Source organism: Argiope bruennichi, chromosome 4 (assembly GCF_947563725.1).
Source record: "Argiope bruennichi chromosome 4, qqArgBrue1.1, whole genome shotgun sequence".
NCBI lineage: Eukaryota > Metazoa > Arthropoda > Arachnida > Araneae > Araneidae > Argiope > Argiope bruennichi.
Window position 1 is genome coordinate 26,055,381 of NC_079154.1, and position 17,363 is coordinate 26,072,743.

The following is a 17,363-nucleotide window of genomic DNA, read 5'->3' on the forward strand; positions in this document are numbered from 1 at the left end:
CATTTTTATTTCATATAAAATCCCATCTCTAAATACGTCATCAGTTGTTGCCTCCTTTAGCATCCTCCAGTTTCCAGAACTATCACAAAATATAATTTTCGAAAGAGCCTCCAGTCTCAACAACTAGAGCAATTTCGCCAATTAATTCCGCTGCTATGCAAACATAACTAATCTATCGGAATTCTCTTTGCTTTTTGTGCAATTATAATTTTTAAAAAAATTAATTTTGTTGTGGAATAATGTAGCTTATTAAAGATGACTGGCATGGTTAAATGAATGATATTAATATAATGAGTGAATAGCTAGTTTGTGAAAGCGGCTAGTCAATGTTAAATGCAGAAATAAAAAAAAAAAGCCTGGAATTGTATATTAAAATAAAAATATGTAGCCTCAATTAAATTTAAAAATAATTCATTTAACCGAAAATCCAGGTGATAACATGATTTCTATTATTTTTTCCCAGTTATGTTCAGTTCTTCCCTGGCAACACCATCGAGTTCTTGGTGTCCACTACGCAGATGGGTCGACTCTTGAGGCTGGACCTCGAATGGCGATCCACGGCCTCCCTCCTCAATCCCCTCACGTGGAGACTCTTTAATGTGCCCCAGATCTACATCCGGGACATCATCGTCACTCATCTTGAAACGGGGGAAAGGTAATAGTATTCTTCCTTCTTTCTCTTTTCGTGATAAAGTGTGCGTGCGTGTGCGTGTGTGTGTGTGTGTGTGCATGCGTGTGCGTGTGTGTGTGTGTGTGAGCGCGTACATGTTTAGAACTTTAATTTACTAAAATTTAAACGAAATAAATAATTTTGTTGACATTTACAAGAATATAACATAACATACATAATAACATAAACATAACATAATATTGAACATAAATAATTTTGATAACATTTTATAATTTTTAAAATAAATCTTTTTTATTTTAAAAATGACCAATATAATAAAAAGTCGTCTAGGTATTAAAATATCAAAAAGGGTATTAAAAATTAAAAATGAACATGCTAGAATGATTGAATACCTTTATAGTTATGTGGTGAAAAGCTTTTAAGCCAGCTAACAGCTACGATGCACGGGCAATTGCTTTTGTCTTGTGGTTTTGTCATTCGGCTGCGAACCACAAGGTCCCAAGTTCTATCCTCGCTCATAACAATCCGCTACAGTTATATAGTTACTCACTTGTGAAAATTTTCAGAATAAAAAAAAAAAGATTTATTACATATAATACTATTACAGTACATTATTCTTAATTTACTTTATAACTTTTTATGATTCTGTTTATTTTTTAATTTTTAAACCAAATAAGTAAGCGAGTTCTCGCTTCTTCTTGGGCTGGTTTCTCAGTATCTTCTGATACTGGTTTAGAGTTGAGTTAACTCTATTCTGATTACGGGACGTGCCTCTTGCTGAAGAGATTGGGCCATGGCCAGTGGTGATCTTTACGATACTGACTTCAGTTCTTGCGTGCATGTCCTATTGATTACCATTCAAATATACGATTAACACGCTAAAGTGGGAATATCTATCTTTTTATTCTGATTACTTTATATGAATAAATAAAGTTTAAAGGAAATTCGAACTTCTTATCCGATCGCAGATTAAAAATGCTTGAGGCTTGATTCGGCTTTATCTTTAAAATTTACTGTTAATGTTATAACAGCAATAACGAGCACTCAAATAATATAATTAATATTTTCGCCACGCACAATTCAGTAACTATGATTAAACCATGAAAAGTGCTGTTATAAAATGCATTTAATTTTTTTTAAGTATTAAAATTTTTTTAAAGTCATGCGAAAATAAAACTGGCATCATCTCCGATTTTTTTTTTTTTTTTTTAATTTCAAAGAAATGTAAAGATAATTTTTAGTACAATGATAAGTTTCGAAATTAATGAAAAAAACGCTAAAATTTTGCTTAATTTTTAATTAAAAATCAAATTAAAATTTTGAAATTTTCTTTTAGTAAGCAGCCAGCTTTTAAAAAAGTAATTAAATGCCAAATTTAATAGCTCTAAATCCTCAGATTATTTTTAACTAGCCGCCTTTGGCGACCAGCTGGTTCGCCAATATTAATGTTCGTTTAAATTTTAATAATTAAATATTTTACGTAATTCCTACTTTAATAGATTTTTCATCAAAATATTTTAAAACTTCAAATTGGAAAGAATTAATCTGCAATTAATATAATAATATTTTTTACTGAAACAAAGCATTTTTTTTATAATATGATTACTGATAACAGAGTCACTGAGCGTTTAAACTTTATGGGCACTAAAGAATATCTTTCTTAATTTATGTAATATCTCAAGAATTTGTCAACAAAATTTTTTTCAGATTCATCTTGAGCAGGTATATTAATTAACAATGTTTCATTTTAAATGCATCAAACACTAAGAAAATAAAATGAATCGTTTAAAATAATCGGTCGAAAACAGGTTTAAAAAAACTACTTAAAAAACGATGTACTTAAAACTATAAGCATATATAAAAAATATATAACTAACATAAATACAATTTGATTACAAAAGCATGCAACTAACCAAAAATAATTTAAATCAAGAATCATCCGTTGATAATATTGTCAACAATCAGAACACAATGCGCAAATTTTCAACGCCAGTTACGGTAACGCAAATGCGTGAATTTTTCTACGCTAGTTGGAGTAACTCTATGCAGATTAGACATTTTTAATTTCCTTTATTCTGTGTTATTTTAATTCAAAAGTACTTCAGAATAAATCTGAAAGATCGATTCATTAAAAATGTTTAATTTTAAATGCATCAAACATTAAGAAAATAAACAGAATCGTTTGAAATAATCTGCCGAAAATTTCTTAAGCCTAGCCTCTTTAGCGTGGGAAAAAAACTGAAGCCTTACTCGTTTGGCCGTGGGGAAATGAAAAGATTTTTTTGGCGGGAAAGTTAGTTTTTAATTAATATTTAAAATTCTAATTAAATATTCAAAAAAAGGGACCCCAGGTGCACATTCCCGACCTCCAAGGTATACACGTACCAAATTTGGTAGCTGTAGGTCAAATGGCCTGGCCTGTAGAGCGCCAACACACACACACACACACATTGAGCTTTATATAAGTACTAGCCGCCTTTGGCGACCAGCCGGTTCGCCAATCTTAATGTTCGTTAAAATTTTAATAATTAAATATTTTATGCAATTTCTACTTTAATAGCTTCTTCATCAAAATATTTTAAAACTTCAAATTTTGATTATCATATAATTCATTCATAATATTATAAAGGCCTTCAGTCATAACGTAATATGTATCTCTCTCATTTTCTGTTAGCACCCGTAGAATTTATGCTTTAAATTAAAGTGGAAAGAATTTATCTTCAATTAATATAATAATATTTTTTACTGAAACAAAGCATTTTTTTATAATCTGATTACTGAAAATAGAGTCACTCAGCGTTTAAACTTTATGGGCACTAAAGAATATTTTTTTAAATTTATGTAATATCTCAAGAGTTGGTCAACAAAATTTTCTTAGATTCATTATGAGCAGATCGATTCATTAACAATGTTTAAATTTAAATGCATCAAACACTAAGAAAATAAAACGAATCGTTTAAAATAAACGGTTGAAAACAGGTTTTAAAAAAACTACTTAAAAAACGTTGTACTTAAAACTATAAGCATATACATGTTGTCATGGCAACAATCAGAACAGAATGCGCATGCGTGAATTTTCTTCGCCGGTTACGTAACGCAAATACGTGATTTTTTCTACGCCAGTTGGGGTAACGCTATGCGGATTAGAAATTTTTAATTTCCTTTATTCTGTTTTATTTTAATTCAAAAGTACTTCAGAATGAATCTGAAAGATTGATTCATTAACAATGTTTAATTTTAAATGCATCAAACATTAAGAAAATAAGCAGAACCGATTGAAATAATCCGCCGAAAAATTTTAACCCTAGCCTCATGACTGTTGGGAGAAAAAAACAACGGAAGCCTTTCTCGTTTGGCGCTGGGGATAATGGAAGATTTTTTTGGCGGAAAAGTTGGCGGTGGGGAAAATGAAAGATTCTTTTGGCGGGAAAGTTAGTTTTTAATTAATAATTAAAATTCTAATTAAAATTTCAAAAAAAGGGACCCCAGGTACACATTCCCGACCTCTAAGGTATACATGTACCAAATTTGATAGCTGTATGTCAAATGACCTGGCCTGTAGAGCGCCAACACACACACACACACACACACATTGAGCTTTATTATAAGTATAGATATAGATAGATGATCGTATCCATCATTCATGTATATGTCGAAATTTATAGAGGGCATAATAGACTGCAAACTTTATCGTGTTATATTGTTCGCATTCCCTCCATATCATTTCATAAACTTGAGTCTTAATCAGCGTCTTCATAGATAAAGTAAAAATCTCTGAAATAGTTATTAAAAAGACTAGATTAAAAAGTAAATGAAATTTTTGAATTATTTTTAGTTGAAAACCAAATATCTCCACGAGACATTCTAGCATACCTCCTAATAAAGGCGTTTCACCTTACTCCCAGTATAAAAATTGTGGGTCTTTAAATAAAGTTCTGAACGCCATTAGAGCTCAGATTATTATTTTCAGAGTCCCATACATACAGAGGTTTTGAGTTTCGTATAGGAAACTAAATATTTATTTTGAACACTTTTTGCCAGCCGATTAAATTAAAAATTTAACACAGACCTAAAGCTTTGGTTACAAGATTATATACCAATTTCCATTCATCTCAGTCAGTGTTTTTGAATTAGAGCTTTTATATGAATGCAAATGTATCGACAGATGGTCAATTCCTAGATGGTTATTGTTCACACTTTAATACGAATCTTCAAGTTAGATGGTAGAACTTTGCACTAAATTATCTTTATCGATCTACGTTTTATAGTCTTGTTTATAGTTACGTTTTATAGTCGTGCACTTGGTTTCATATAGACAGATAGACAGGCTTCCCGTGAACGGATTTTGCTTAAAATTCCGTAGCAAAAACTTTCATGCATCTACTAATAATTGTTTTATAAGTTAATGTTCACAGTGAGACATAATTCCAAAAAAGTGTTTTTCGTAGCCAGGGGGGCCTAAAACATGGAAATTCATCAAAATGTCGTATTCGAAAATTTTGACGCTTATAATCCATTTTCCTTGTACACTTTATATACAAGAAAGAAAAGCTACCACAAAGTATCTGATTAAAAAGTAAATGATTTTTTTTTTCGAATTCATTTTGCTTTTAAAGAATAACATATTCATCTTGGATGAACTATTTTCAAAACATTCAGCTGAAAATGTGTTTGATAAAGTTACATTGTCAATTCGTTAACATAAAACAGAGACTTTTTTGTTTAATGTCATTTCGTTTCCACTTGGTTTTCGTTAAAGGATTTTTTTTTTTCCATTTTACTGCGAACAGCTTCATTACGTTCAAGGTTTATTTTCTGTTGAAACCAGAAAGCCTTTGATTATCTTACATAAACGAACCTACCCAAAATTCATCTAATGAAAGATGAAAAACTTCACTTGAAAAAAAACATATTTTTTGCTGCAATAATTGTGTGTGTGTGTGGTGTGTGTGTTGCCCGTGTTGACACTTTTCTTAAAAATTTATTTGAAAGTTTAAACATATTTCGGAACTGGCTGGCCATGCAATAAGTCGCATTCTTGTTTGACTGTTTTTGTCTGTTAGTCACATATTTTGTCACTGGATGTAGCTCATTGGGAAATTGGTTTAAAATCAATTGGAACATTTCACGCACGCATGGCTAAAAAGCATGAAATAATTATTTAGATTTAAAACGTTTTAAAAACGAATGAATTAAAAATATAAAATAATTTCCACTAGCTTCTTACAGGTCCCTAACCTCCATACAGATTTTCCCGAAAATTTGTGATTTCAAAGTTTTCAGGACGATTTGAATGATTTTGGGAATTTGTTTCGACCTATAAATCCAACTAGTGAAACGTATATTTATATTTTTATGTCCGTTTTGATTAGATGATAGAATAATTTTTTTTATTTAAATAATTATTTTTTCTCTTTTCAATTTCTTGTGTGTGTGTGTGTGTGTGTGTGTGTGTGTGTGTGTGTGTGTGTGTGTGTGTGTGTGTGTGTGTGTGTGTGTGTGTGTGTGTGTGTGTGTGTGTGTGTTGGCTTTTTAAAGGCTAGACTGTTTGACCTACATACATACCACATTTCCCACACATATATACTTTGGAGGGTGGAATTACATCCTGGGATGAATTTTTTTTTCAAATTTTAATTACAATTTTAAAGAATTAAAAATCAAGCCAAATTTTGTCATTTATCCTCGATGGAATGTTGTTTACACACAAATCGAATATGTAAAATTACATTTTTTTATATGTATATCGGTATATGTAGAATATCTACAGCTTTTTTCCGACCAAATGAAACCAAAATTTGATATAAAACTGCAATTGCAGTCGTAACATCACAAACAAAATTAATTCATTTAAATCAGAGTTTCTGAATTATTTCATTTCCATGCATGCAAATCGACATGCATCGATCGATTCTTTGACGGATCCAATTGATATTCCAATTTGATACTTATCAACACTTTAAAAGATAAATTTGTGTACCAAATTTATCTGTTTTCATTTTGTCGTCATCATATTCACTCGTAATGGACAACCAATAGACAAATTTCCTTAGAATGGATTTTGCTCTGCATCTACAAATTTGGTGTAAAGTCTATTTGGTACAATCTGCAAATGTGGTTCTACAAATCTACAAATTTGGTGTAAAGTCCATTTACCAGATTTCATCTGCCCAGCTTTAAAAATATTTGTGTTAAAGTGTTCACTAACAAACATAATTCCAAAAAAGTGTTTTTCGGACTCAGGGAAATCTGAAACACGGAGAATTGTCAAAATCTCGAATTTTTGACGATTACCATACTTCCTCTTTTTATAATTGGACAACGAGAAAATAAAAATATGTTTAACCCTTTCACCACTGGCTAAATCCAATCGGCAGTGCAAATTCTATCCTGGAAGGAATTCTATACTGTCTCAAACCAGGGGTACAAGATGTAAAAAGAGTTATCACTAAGGATGTTCTCCCTTTAAGTTTTACCAAATAGAACAGTAACAGAATTGCCATAAACACTTCCGGTTCTGTTTAGAATGAAATACATGCTTTCGTAATAAAACCTCAACTCATTGATCTTTGCAACAGTAAAATATAAAAAAAATATTTTTAAAAAACTGCTTTACGTTCGCATAACTAGTAGCTGGGAAATTATATATATATATATATAGTTTTAATTTTCCTGTACTATTGCAAATTTCCCATCTCATTCAAAGATTTAATCCGTCTTTTCTCGAATCGCTTTGTATTTTTATGGCTAGTTTTAATGTTAATGAGCAATGAAACTAACAGGACGAGCCGTTGTAAACGATTTATCTTCCTGGGCGGGACATAATCTTCCTATTTCTTCGTTAAATTCCCATCATTGTATAACCAAAAGTTTAATTACACCTATCTACCAATCCGTAATAATTTATTAAGTTGTTAATCTGCCCAATCAAAGTAGCTTACTGTGTTGATTTTTGGTTTTCTTTTTCGAAAATTCATTACAGTTAGAATTTTGCTTAATTCTGATATCTAATCTACATAATTTTCAGTAGTGTTTTTCTAAATATTTTATATATATAATTATTTGTATTACTGACTGATGAACCGCAAAAGTTAATGCTGATTTTACTTTGAATTTTAATTCTAAATTCGTTATTTAAATAAGAAAATATGTCATTTATTTTATTAATTATTTTCAGAGTTGTTTTCTGTGGAAGAGATGAGTCCCTGATACCACACAAAATCAAAACCATTTTCGCCAATCAGAGTTGTGCTCGACATCCGCCGCCTTTTATGGACGACAAGAAAAAGAAGCAAGATTCGGACTCCATGAATTCGCATCCCAAACCGAGGTTTTACTCTGACTGATGATAAAATACACTGTCATTCTTTTTATTTATTACTTATTTATTGTTTATCATATGAAAGTATGATACATTTATTTTTTTAAAATATCATAATAAATAGATTTCATTTTCTTTTTTTATTCAAAAGTCAATGTTCATTTTATAAAAAAATAAATTTAAGAATTAGATTCAATAACCTTTAAGAAATGTTAGAGAATCAAATTAAATTTCAACAGAGATACCCTCCCTCTGCCGAAGCATCTTCAGAAAACGAATGAAAGTTGTCATAAAATAGGAATTATGGTTCAGTCTCAATGACCATCACCGGCCAAGGTACTATCTCTCTTGTAATGCAAACGTCCTGTCATTAGAGTCAAGGTAATTCCACCCCATACCTTTCTATACCCATCAGAGAAAAAAGAACCAGTCAACCATTATGCCAGGAGATTTCCCTTCTCACATCTAGGCTCCCTCCACCACCATCACCACCGAGTGGAGTGCATTCAGAATAAAATGCTGGATGCATGAAAAGTATAGCTATGCTTTCAAAAATGAACTAAAAACAGACAAAGATTTTTTCCTTGCGTTTTTTTTTTTTTTTTTCCTTTTTTTCTTTAATGATCTATAAAGAAAATATCGAAATTTCTTTTTAATAAAATGTAAAGCCACGACGTCGAACATTTGCAAATGGAATAGCCCACACTAGTGATCGGCAAACCATCACTCGCAAACCACGAATCAGATTGAGGACTTTCTTAGTAAAAGCCAGGGTAAGAATACGCTAATTAAGTGAATAACTATATATCTACCAATATAATTTAAGTTTTTAAATATCTGTCTCTCAAAACAGATTTCAGTCGCTGAACTGTTGATAATAGGCTCTGTTGACCACTGACCTACACAATATTCGATTAGAAAATCCTCATTCCGTACTGGAGGAAAAGAGACAGCCCTAAAATAAACGGTGGTTTACTGCCCGATCGAATTACTGAACTACTTTTTTTTCCGAAGTAATCGTCTGCTCTAACAATTACTTTGATGGGTTTGCAATTTTCGCATTTCCTAGAGCAGAGGACTTGCAGCCCGATATCATTTTCCAGCAGGATGGGGCACCATTACACTGGAATTGGCAAGAGCGAAAGATTTCAGATGAAAAGTTCGTCGGGAGATAGATTGGAAGAGGATTATCGCCACCTAGATAGACATAGCTTCTTTCCAGATATTTGAATCTGGGACATCGTTGGACTATTTCATATGGGTATACACTGTTTCTTAATTAAAATTTTTAAAAACATTCCTTGTTAATTTCCAATTTGCGACGCTGATGAACTGAAAAGTCGAATTGCAGCGACTGTTTAGAAAATCGATTCTGCAATGCTTCATAGAACGTGGCTAAAAATCTCGTATAGGGTCGATGTGTTACGAACGATTAATGGTGCACACATGGAAATCAAGAAATAAATTAATAATAATAGTGTGGGGAAAGCCAACGACCAGCATTAATAGGAAAATATATTTATTATAATTAAAGGACAAAACATTACTATACTAACATAGAACACGTAAAGATACATGAGCGTGAGCTGTACGTCTAACAGACTCACTACCCAACTCCCGTCTGCCAATAATGGCGGGAAAGCATCACGTGATTAATGACGTGACGCAACATGGCGCCATACGGGATACGAGATCTGTCAGCAGTTCCCACAATAGTAAATAAATAAATAAAATAAAAACATTTTCTTTGTGGAACGTAAAAAACAGCAAGTGAATATCTTTGTTTCTTTATCTGTAATTAATTTTTGATTGTGTACTCATACTTTTGGACACCCTATCGAATTAGTAGGTTAAAAAAATGAGCATATATATTATTATAAGAATTTTATATTATTTACATCATTTTTTTTAAAAGTTAAGCAATTCAAGAACAGTTCAAGCATACTGCTAAGTCAGCATAATTAAATATGTTAAGGGTTTTATATTACAAACAAAAGAAAAAATATATATATAGCAACTAATATAAAAAAGAAAACTAATTGTAAAGATGAAAAGCGCCTAAAACAAAACGAGGAGAAAAGGCATAAAACATATGCAAGTACCTTGATTTATAGCATTCCATTCTTTTAAATTATTTATATATCTCAGATTAGCACAACTTTTGCATATTTCCACATTTGTCTGTTATAGTATTTGAAGTGAAGACAATGAATCTTTTCATTTAATTGTTTGATATTTTTTTGTAGAAAATACAATTGAATCATTCAGAAATCCGCATTAATCCCCTGATGAGCAATTAATCTGTTGATCACCTTATTTCACACTTTATGCTCATCTTCAGTGTTGATTTACGATTTTAAATTTTTTCAGACAACCAGAAGGTTTGCAATGAGTCCATGCTGCCAAATTTATGTTTTATTTATGAAATATTGTTTCCAAATTGTCACTTTTCGATTTTACTGGGTGCGGCAGAAAAGCACGGACAAACAATTTTTAATATAACTTGATCATAAATAAATAAATATAACAAATGATAATAAGAATAGAATTTTACTAATAAATAAATTAAATTTGTTTCATATTGGCCACCTTTTCCAGTGATGCAGAGCCGCAAACGCTTATTAAAATTTTCAGCAATGGGCCACAAGTCTTCTACCTTTAATTTATCTCATTCCATTGAAGCGAAGCGATTTAGTCTAAACCTCTGTGTGGTTTAGTGCAAGCCCTAAACTCCAAAATGGACCACACACTGTAATCCATGGGATTGAGATTCAGCGAATATTGTGTCCAGTCTTCAGATGATACCACGTCCGGGAAATGTACCTTGCACCAATCACTCTTGGGTCTTTTTGGCCTCGTGAGTTGGTGCGGAGTTTTGTTAAAACGCCCACTTTACAATGCCGAAGTGCTTTTTGACCCACGGAAATAATAACAGCTTCTAGAATGTCCCACCGGCACACTTTTTATTTTAATGCTTTCATCCACAAAAACCAGAGGTGTTTTACAGCTTGCGCAAATTCCGCCCCAGACCATGACCGCCGTTGGATTTTGGCGATGTTCAACAATTGCCGAAGTGCTTGGAGCCTCTACAGACCAGATCCTATCGTTCTTGGAGTTATGAGCTTGTTGGACGGTAAGGAGCTTCTCATTAGTGAAAAGGAATCTCTCTCGGCTCTGACTTGCAGCAAATTTAAAAAGTATTCGGCATCTTTGGAGCCGCACGAGTTTGCTTTCTTCAGTGAGAAGCTGAACTTTTTAGCACGTGTGAGGTTTCAGTCCAAGCTTTGTTTTTGCCATCCGTAGTACTGGTCACTTATTCCCATTTCGCGTGCGATCTTTCTTATAGAAACCCTCGAATTTCATTGAATTCACTTTTTGACAACCTTACGGTTACTGAAAGAGTTCACCATACGTTTTCGTTCACTTCTTGGACGCCGACCATCATTGCCAAGCTCTTTAAAAGCTCTCTAGTTTACATCAGACACTGTTTGCCGAAAAACAATTAAGAAAATTAAAGATTTCACATTGTCGCTTTCCTTGCTTAAACAACTCTAAAATAGCAGATCTTTTGCCTGACATTGTACAAAAGCCAAAAAACAATACGTAAATTAAAAGATACATTATAAAATATTTTATAATTGAAATGATAAACAAAAAGAAATGAACACCAATTAAAATGAAATTAGTTAACTTTTATCATATGATGCAATTAGGGATTGCAATACCGGACCAAAATTTCAATACCGGTATTCGGTATTTTTTAAATCTTAATACCGGGATACCGGTTTTAATACCGGTATTAGAAATTTTAGAAAAAGAAAGAAAACACAGGTGTTTCTTTGTTTTATTTGCCAGTTTTGTTAAATAGTGTAAATATCACAAAAAATAATTTGTAACTTATAAATTATAACAGTATATAATCACAAAAAAATAATGAAACATCTTATTTATTTAAATCACAAAAAAATGTAAATATCACTATTCAGTCCGTGGTACTATTACAAATTTTTGAAATGTGATCTTAAAAAACATAATTCATCAATTGTACTGTCATTAAGCCTACAAAGTAATTTTGTGTAAAAATTAACAGCTGCCGAGAACGCTCTTTCGGCATCTACGCTAGTAGGTGATAATGTTAGCAATGCGTGATATACTTTTTCCAAGTATTTACCTCTAAATCCCTCATCTTCAAATAAATCGATTTCTCGTCGGATGGTTTTAATTATAGCTGATTTCTGTATTGTATTTTGGTTCGTTGATTTTTTTTTTTATTTATCGCTAATTATAATTTTTGTTCAAGAGACAATTCCTTTTCACTATCGACAGTAGTGACATCATAATCTTCGATAATTGAACCGAATTCTTCTCAATGTGGATAGGTTTGTGGGTAAAAAAATTTAAGAAAAATAACTCTAAATTTAATCAGATTTGAATTGGATATTTTCTTTTCTTCTTTTTCATTTTCATTTTTAAAATCATTATAATTATGTAAATACCATAAGGCATTTTCTATTTCGGTATGCCTTTCTTCTGTGCGATTTTTCAATGTAATATATAATTCTTCAGATAGTGATGTGTGCTGTTCTTTCAGTGACTGCAACATGAAATTTATTGTTGCATTAGCTGTTAATAAATTAGAATCTCTCAGACATAATGCATCTATAGTCAGTTTTATTGGAAGTACAGCAGATATAGTTCTGGATATTAAGTCGAATTCACTATCTGAAAAATTAATTTACAGGTTTAAGTCGATTATTGCTTTTTGGATTGGATTTCTCAGTTTCAAAAATCGTTCCATCCTTAGTAGTAAACTGTTCCAACGTGTTTTAGAATCTAATATTAACTTATATTCTGTTTTATTTTCAGTTATTATATATTTTAGTAATATATCCTTTTTATAGGGGAACGTTTAAATATCTTAACAATTTTTCGAACTTCATAAATTATGGGAAGCAATTCTTGATAGGTTAATATTTCATCCTCATTAGCAATATCTCCATCACCAATTACATTATCCTTATCTTCATTGTCAATATCACTCTCACTCTTTTCAAAGTTGGAATCCGAAATTTCTATATCCACAGTTTTTGGATTCGTCTGTTCTTTATTTTTTTGGTATAATACATCTATTACTCCTAATTGAATTCCATGTGCATAGCACAACTGCTGATTTGCACCAATCAACTTTCCAACTTTTTTCATAATTGTTGCTCCATCAGTCGTTATGGATACAATATTTTCTTTCAGGGATAATTCCTGTTTCGCTAACTGAGATATAAGCAATTAATTAGCTGATTAATTTCGCCAGTTATGGAGACAAAAAAGCGTATACTGTTTTGCTATGTTCGCGATACCTGAACATATAGTGGAGACAATTTTAAAAAATTTTTAATAAATACCGAAAAACCGGTATTTAAACTTGTGAATACCGGTATTACAAAATTGTAAAAATGGCTCAAAATACCGGTATTGCAATCCCTAGATGCAATAACTTTGTCCGGAATTTTTTTTTTTTTTTTTTTTTTTTGCCTCACCCTGTATAAAATTAAAATGCAATCACAATAATGAAATATGTTATTCTTTTTTATCACTTGTTGTAATGTTCCATATCCGGAACCAAGTAATTAAAATAATTTAAAAATAAACTGTTAGGAATGTAATAATATTTAAAAAATGATGGGATTTCTTTTATGAAAATTCAGTTTCAATTGACATTTACTAACAATTAGCTTTCCAACAATTTTTTTCTTATGACTTCTCACTTTTGTTTTAAACTAATCAACATTTACTAACAATTAGCTTTCCAACAATTATTTTTTTATGACTTCTCACTTTTGTTTTAAACTAATCAATGTACTATCAGTGATGAGAAATTCTAAAAGTAGTATATGATATTTACAACAGAATTTTAATTATTAAAAATTTATAATGTGAACTAAGAATCACATAAAAATGCATTATTTGTGTAAAAATCATTTATTGTGTAGAGCACCTATTAGAATTATATATTATTTATATACTATTTAAATGAATATTTCTATAAATAGATTCTACACCCCAACCAATCCTGTAAGAAACAATACAGATATCATATACCCGAACTTCTTAATTGTCATTTCCATTTACATCCAGAATGTTAATATTTTAATTTATGATTAATCCCTCAACACTTTTCATTAAATATCATGGAGGCCTTTTTTTTAAATAGATGATGAAATATTGCACATCTAATTTAAACTTTCTCTGCACAGATCCACAGTACTGAATGGCTAAAATCAATTACAAAGGCAGTTTGAAATTATATTGATTTCTCTTCACAAAGTTTTGAGGGAAAATTTCAGTAAACAATAGATTACAGTAGAAGAGTTAGAATGAAATGCAATGAACTTCAATGTGATATGTTATATTGAGAGATAAAAATCTGTCTATACAGAAAATATAGAATAACTGTGTATTTGGTGTATATGTGATTTGAAGGGGGTCGGGATAAAATAATCTTATTTCATTACAAGAAAACACACACATTTTATAAATGTCAACTTTTATTTTAGATAGAAATTTAATTTCATACAAAGCAGTCGAATACTTGATATATCAACTGCATCATGAAGACATTTTCTAAATGCAAAACTATATAATTTTTGCATATTTATTTAATCCAAAAGCTTAAGAAAATGTGGGAAGGTAAAAGAAAATAGGGTGTTAATTAGATATAAATAAGATATTAGCTTAAAAAATTTATAATATATAAAGCTTAACAATAACAAGCTACAAATGGTGAAATATATGGTACTCAAAAATACTAGATTTGCAAATTAGATAATATAATTTAAAAGATTTTGGCCAGCAAATTTATAAGGTAAATAAAGCAGCAATAATAATGCTTGCATAATAGAGATATAATATGTATTAAAAAGAATAAATTTTCAACAATAACAAAGATATTGGAAGCAAGTGCTTTAAAATCAATTCACTGCCAATAAATCATGAGCGTGCAACATTTGTTATCAATTCAAGAAGTATATAGAGTTCATTAACAATAAGTTTCTTGTATTAAATGTGAATCTTACTAGTGCTTTCAAAATAAAATACAAAAAATATAACACTATAAATCTAGATCAAAAGTTAAAAAACTAGAGCATATTTACATATGGTATTTTTATATATATTTATAAAAAACAGCAGTTTACAGATAAATGTACAGAATTCACATTTCAAACATCCAGTTTCATGTGTTACAAACTGGACATGCACCTAACCTGCACATAGACTAAAGGACAATCAGTGGTAATTTTTTAAACAAAAAAAAAATAGCTTAAAAAAATTCAAAGCAGCATTATAATTTCAAAGCTTTGATTACAATAAAATCTAATGTATAGTTTCAAAAATAATTAAAGCCATGTGTAGATATTTTTTTGAACATTATATTTATATATCATAAATTAATATCAGATTATGTAATATACTAATAAAAATTACATAAATCTGTCAAGCGGTACAAGTTAAGAGAAGTGCAGGTTACATATATAAAAACTATCATTCCAGAAGAAATCATTTTAGTATCCAACCAACTTTTCCATAAGGCAAATTATTTCATTTATATTCAGATCTTAAGTTACATTCTCCTATTCTTTCAAATACCAATGCTGTGAAATTATATCCAGCAAAAAAAGGTATTTCATTTAGCAAATGCAAACTGTTTGCAAGCTCAAGCAATTTCAAAGTATACATTTAATATATACATGCCTATTCTAAATAACATAATCTCACAAATTAATTTATTAGCATGCAAGAGAAATATTAAAATAATTTCATGCTTGGCAAACAAATAATAATTATAGCTAGTAAATAAGCAATAATAATTTCAATCATTCTTTTAATTTAATTCTTAAAGATTCTAAAATTAGTATTTTAATTTTGTAAAAATCTATCAATGAGATGATTAAAAGTAATTAAATAAATCCATAAAATATAATATTTTTCAAAAATTTCAATATAAAAAATTGGCGAGAATCTTTCAGATATCGTTACTTTGTATTAATTATACAATTATACAGTGTTCACATTTAAATTACACTCATTTTTTTTTACAAATATAATTATTTACATTACATTTATTCAATTACAAAACTTAACATAAAAATTTGAAAATTACATTAAACAATACTGTTCTCCCATATCCATAAAATAAACCTTAATTTGCACACATAACGTGGCTCAGAAAATCACCTTTTTTTTAAAAAAAGTTTTTTAAACATTTAAAATAAAAACTCAGCAACCATAGTATAATAACATGTTAAATAGAGATTTGCATAGATTTAGAGAAGAAAAAAAGGTGCATGCCCTAATGCAGTGAATGCTAAAGCTTTCACAGCAAAAGTCATAAATCTTTTTATGATCATTCCACCAGCCAACGGTACATGTTGGGGCATTTTTTTTAACTTGCAAAATGGTAAGAAGGGGCTTATTTACAATGATTTTTGGCCATTCCTTTTCCGTTTCCATAAACTCAGAGTTCAGATGAAGACTATTTCTTTGCACTGTGTAATAGAACACATTATTGGCTTCATTGCATATCACCAATGGAATGATTTTACAGATGAGAATAGAATGTACTATTATGCAGAGTTACTGGTTACACAATCTGCCTCACACAGGTATTTGCCTAAAACAAAAGTTAGATTGTTAAAACAAGAAGTTGCATCTGTAATTTAAATCTGTCACACATTTATGAAAATTTAACCAAAATACTATAAATTATATAAATTAAATAAGGCATTAATTAATAAAGCAAAAAAACCCTCAAGATTTCCAAATTTTAATATAATTATTATATTTATATATACACTTATAATATTCATTTGTAAATATTATTTTTAAATAAAAAGAGCACATTTTTTAAAAACTTTAAATGATTTATTTACTATCATTAACATTTTTTTTTTTTTTTACAAAAAGAAACCTCATATGTATTTGATATCATAGTTTTCAGAACTTATTCAACTATAATGTAATAATGCTAATCTATTAATTTACATAATGGATAAATGATAAAAATTTAATCTAATTGCATAATTTACTGCATTAAAAATCATACATAAAAATGCAATTAAATATATAACTTGATTTTTTGTTATATAGATTTTAGGTTGAAATTGCCCATCCAACAATAGCAAAACAGTAATTTTCTCAAAATATGCCACCTCACAAGACAAGATCAGTACATCCACATTATTACAATAATAACAGAGCTAAGAACTGATGGTCACTGTTTTTCTTTTAATTATGTGGTACAGTTACACAATCTCTGTAATATTATTAGTTCCATTGACTTTGAAATATGCATACAATTTACAATTCAGAGCAAGAACTTAATTATAATAATAATATCGAGTGCTTATAAAAATTTTG

General features: G+C 30.0%; 2 protein-coding genes across 6 annotated transcripts in view; one reads left to right on the forward strand and one right to left on the reverse strand.

Annotated features, from left to right (window-relative positions):
• The window catches only part of LOC129966097 (pancreatic triacylglycerol lipase-like), a 49,927-nt gene extending 41,939 nt beyond the window's left edge, over positions 1-7,988 (forward strand). Inside the window, exons 9-10 of the mRNA XM_056080474.1 lie at positions 464-655; positions 7,809-7,988. Coding sequence (XP_055936449.1) covers positions 464-655; positions 7,809-7,977 — 361 coding nt within the window. The 3' untranslated portion in view covers positions 7,978-7,988. The remainder of the gene's footprint in view (positions 1-463; positions 656-7,808) is intronic.
• Positions 7,989-14,549: 6,561 nt separating this feature from the next.
• The window catches only part of LOC129965600 (F-BAR domain only protein 2-like), a 34,151-nt gene continuing 31,337 nt past the window's right edge, over positions 14,550-17,363 (reverse strand). For 2 of the 5 annotated variants that reach the window (XM_056079634.1, XM_056079635.1), the window contains one exon: positions 14,551-16,617. In XM_056079634.1, the coding sequence (XP_055935609.1) occupies positions 16,571-16,617 (47 nt within the window). In that variant the 3' untranslated portion in view covers positions 14,551-16,570. Of the gene's footprint in view, positions 16,618-17,363 lie in introns of all 5 variants that reach the window. The other 3 variants (XM_056079633.1, XM_056079636.1, XM_056079637.1) reach the window with 3 other exon arrangements.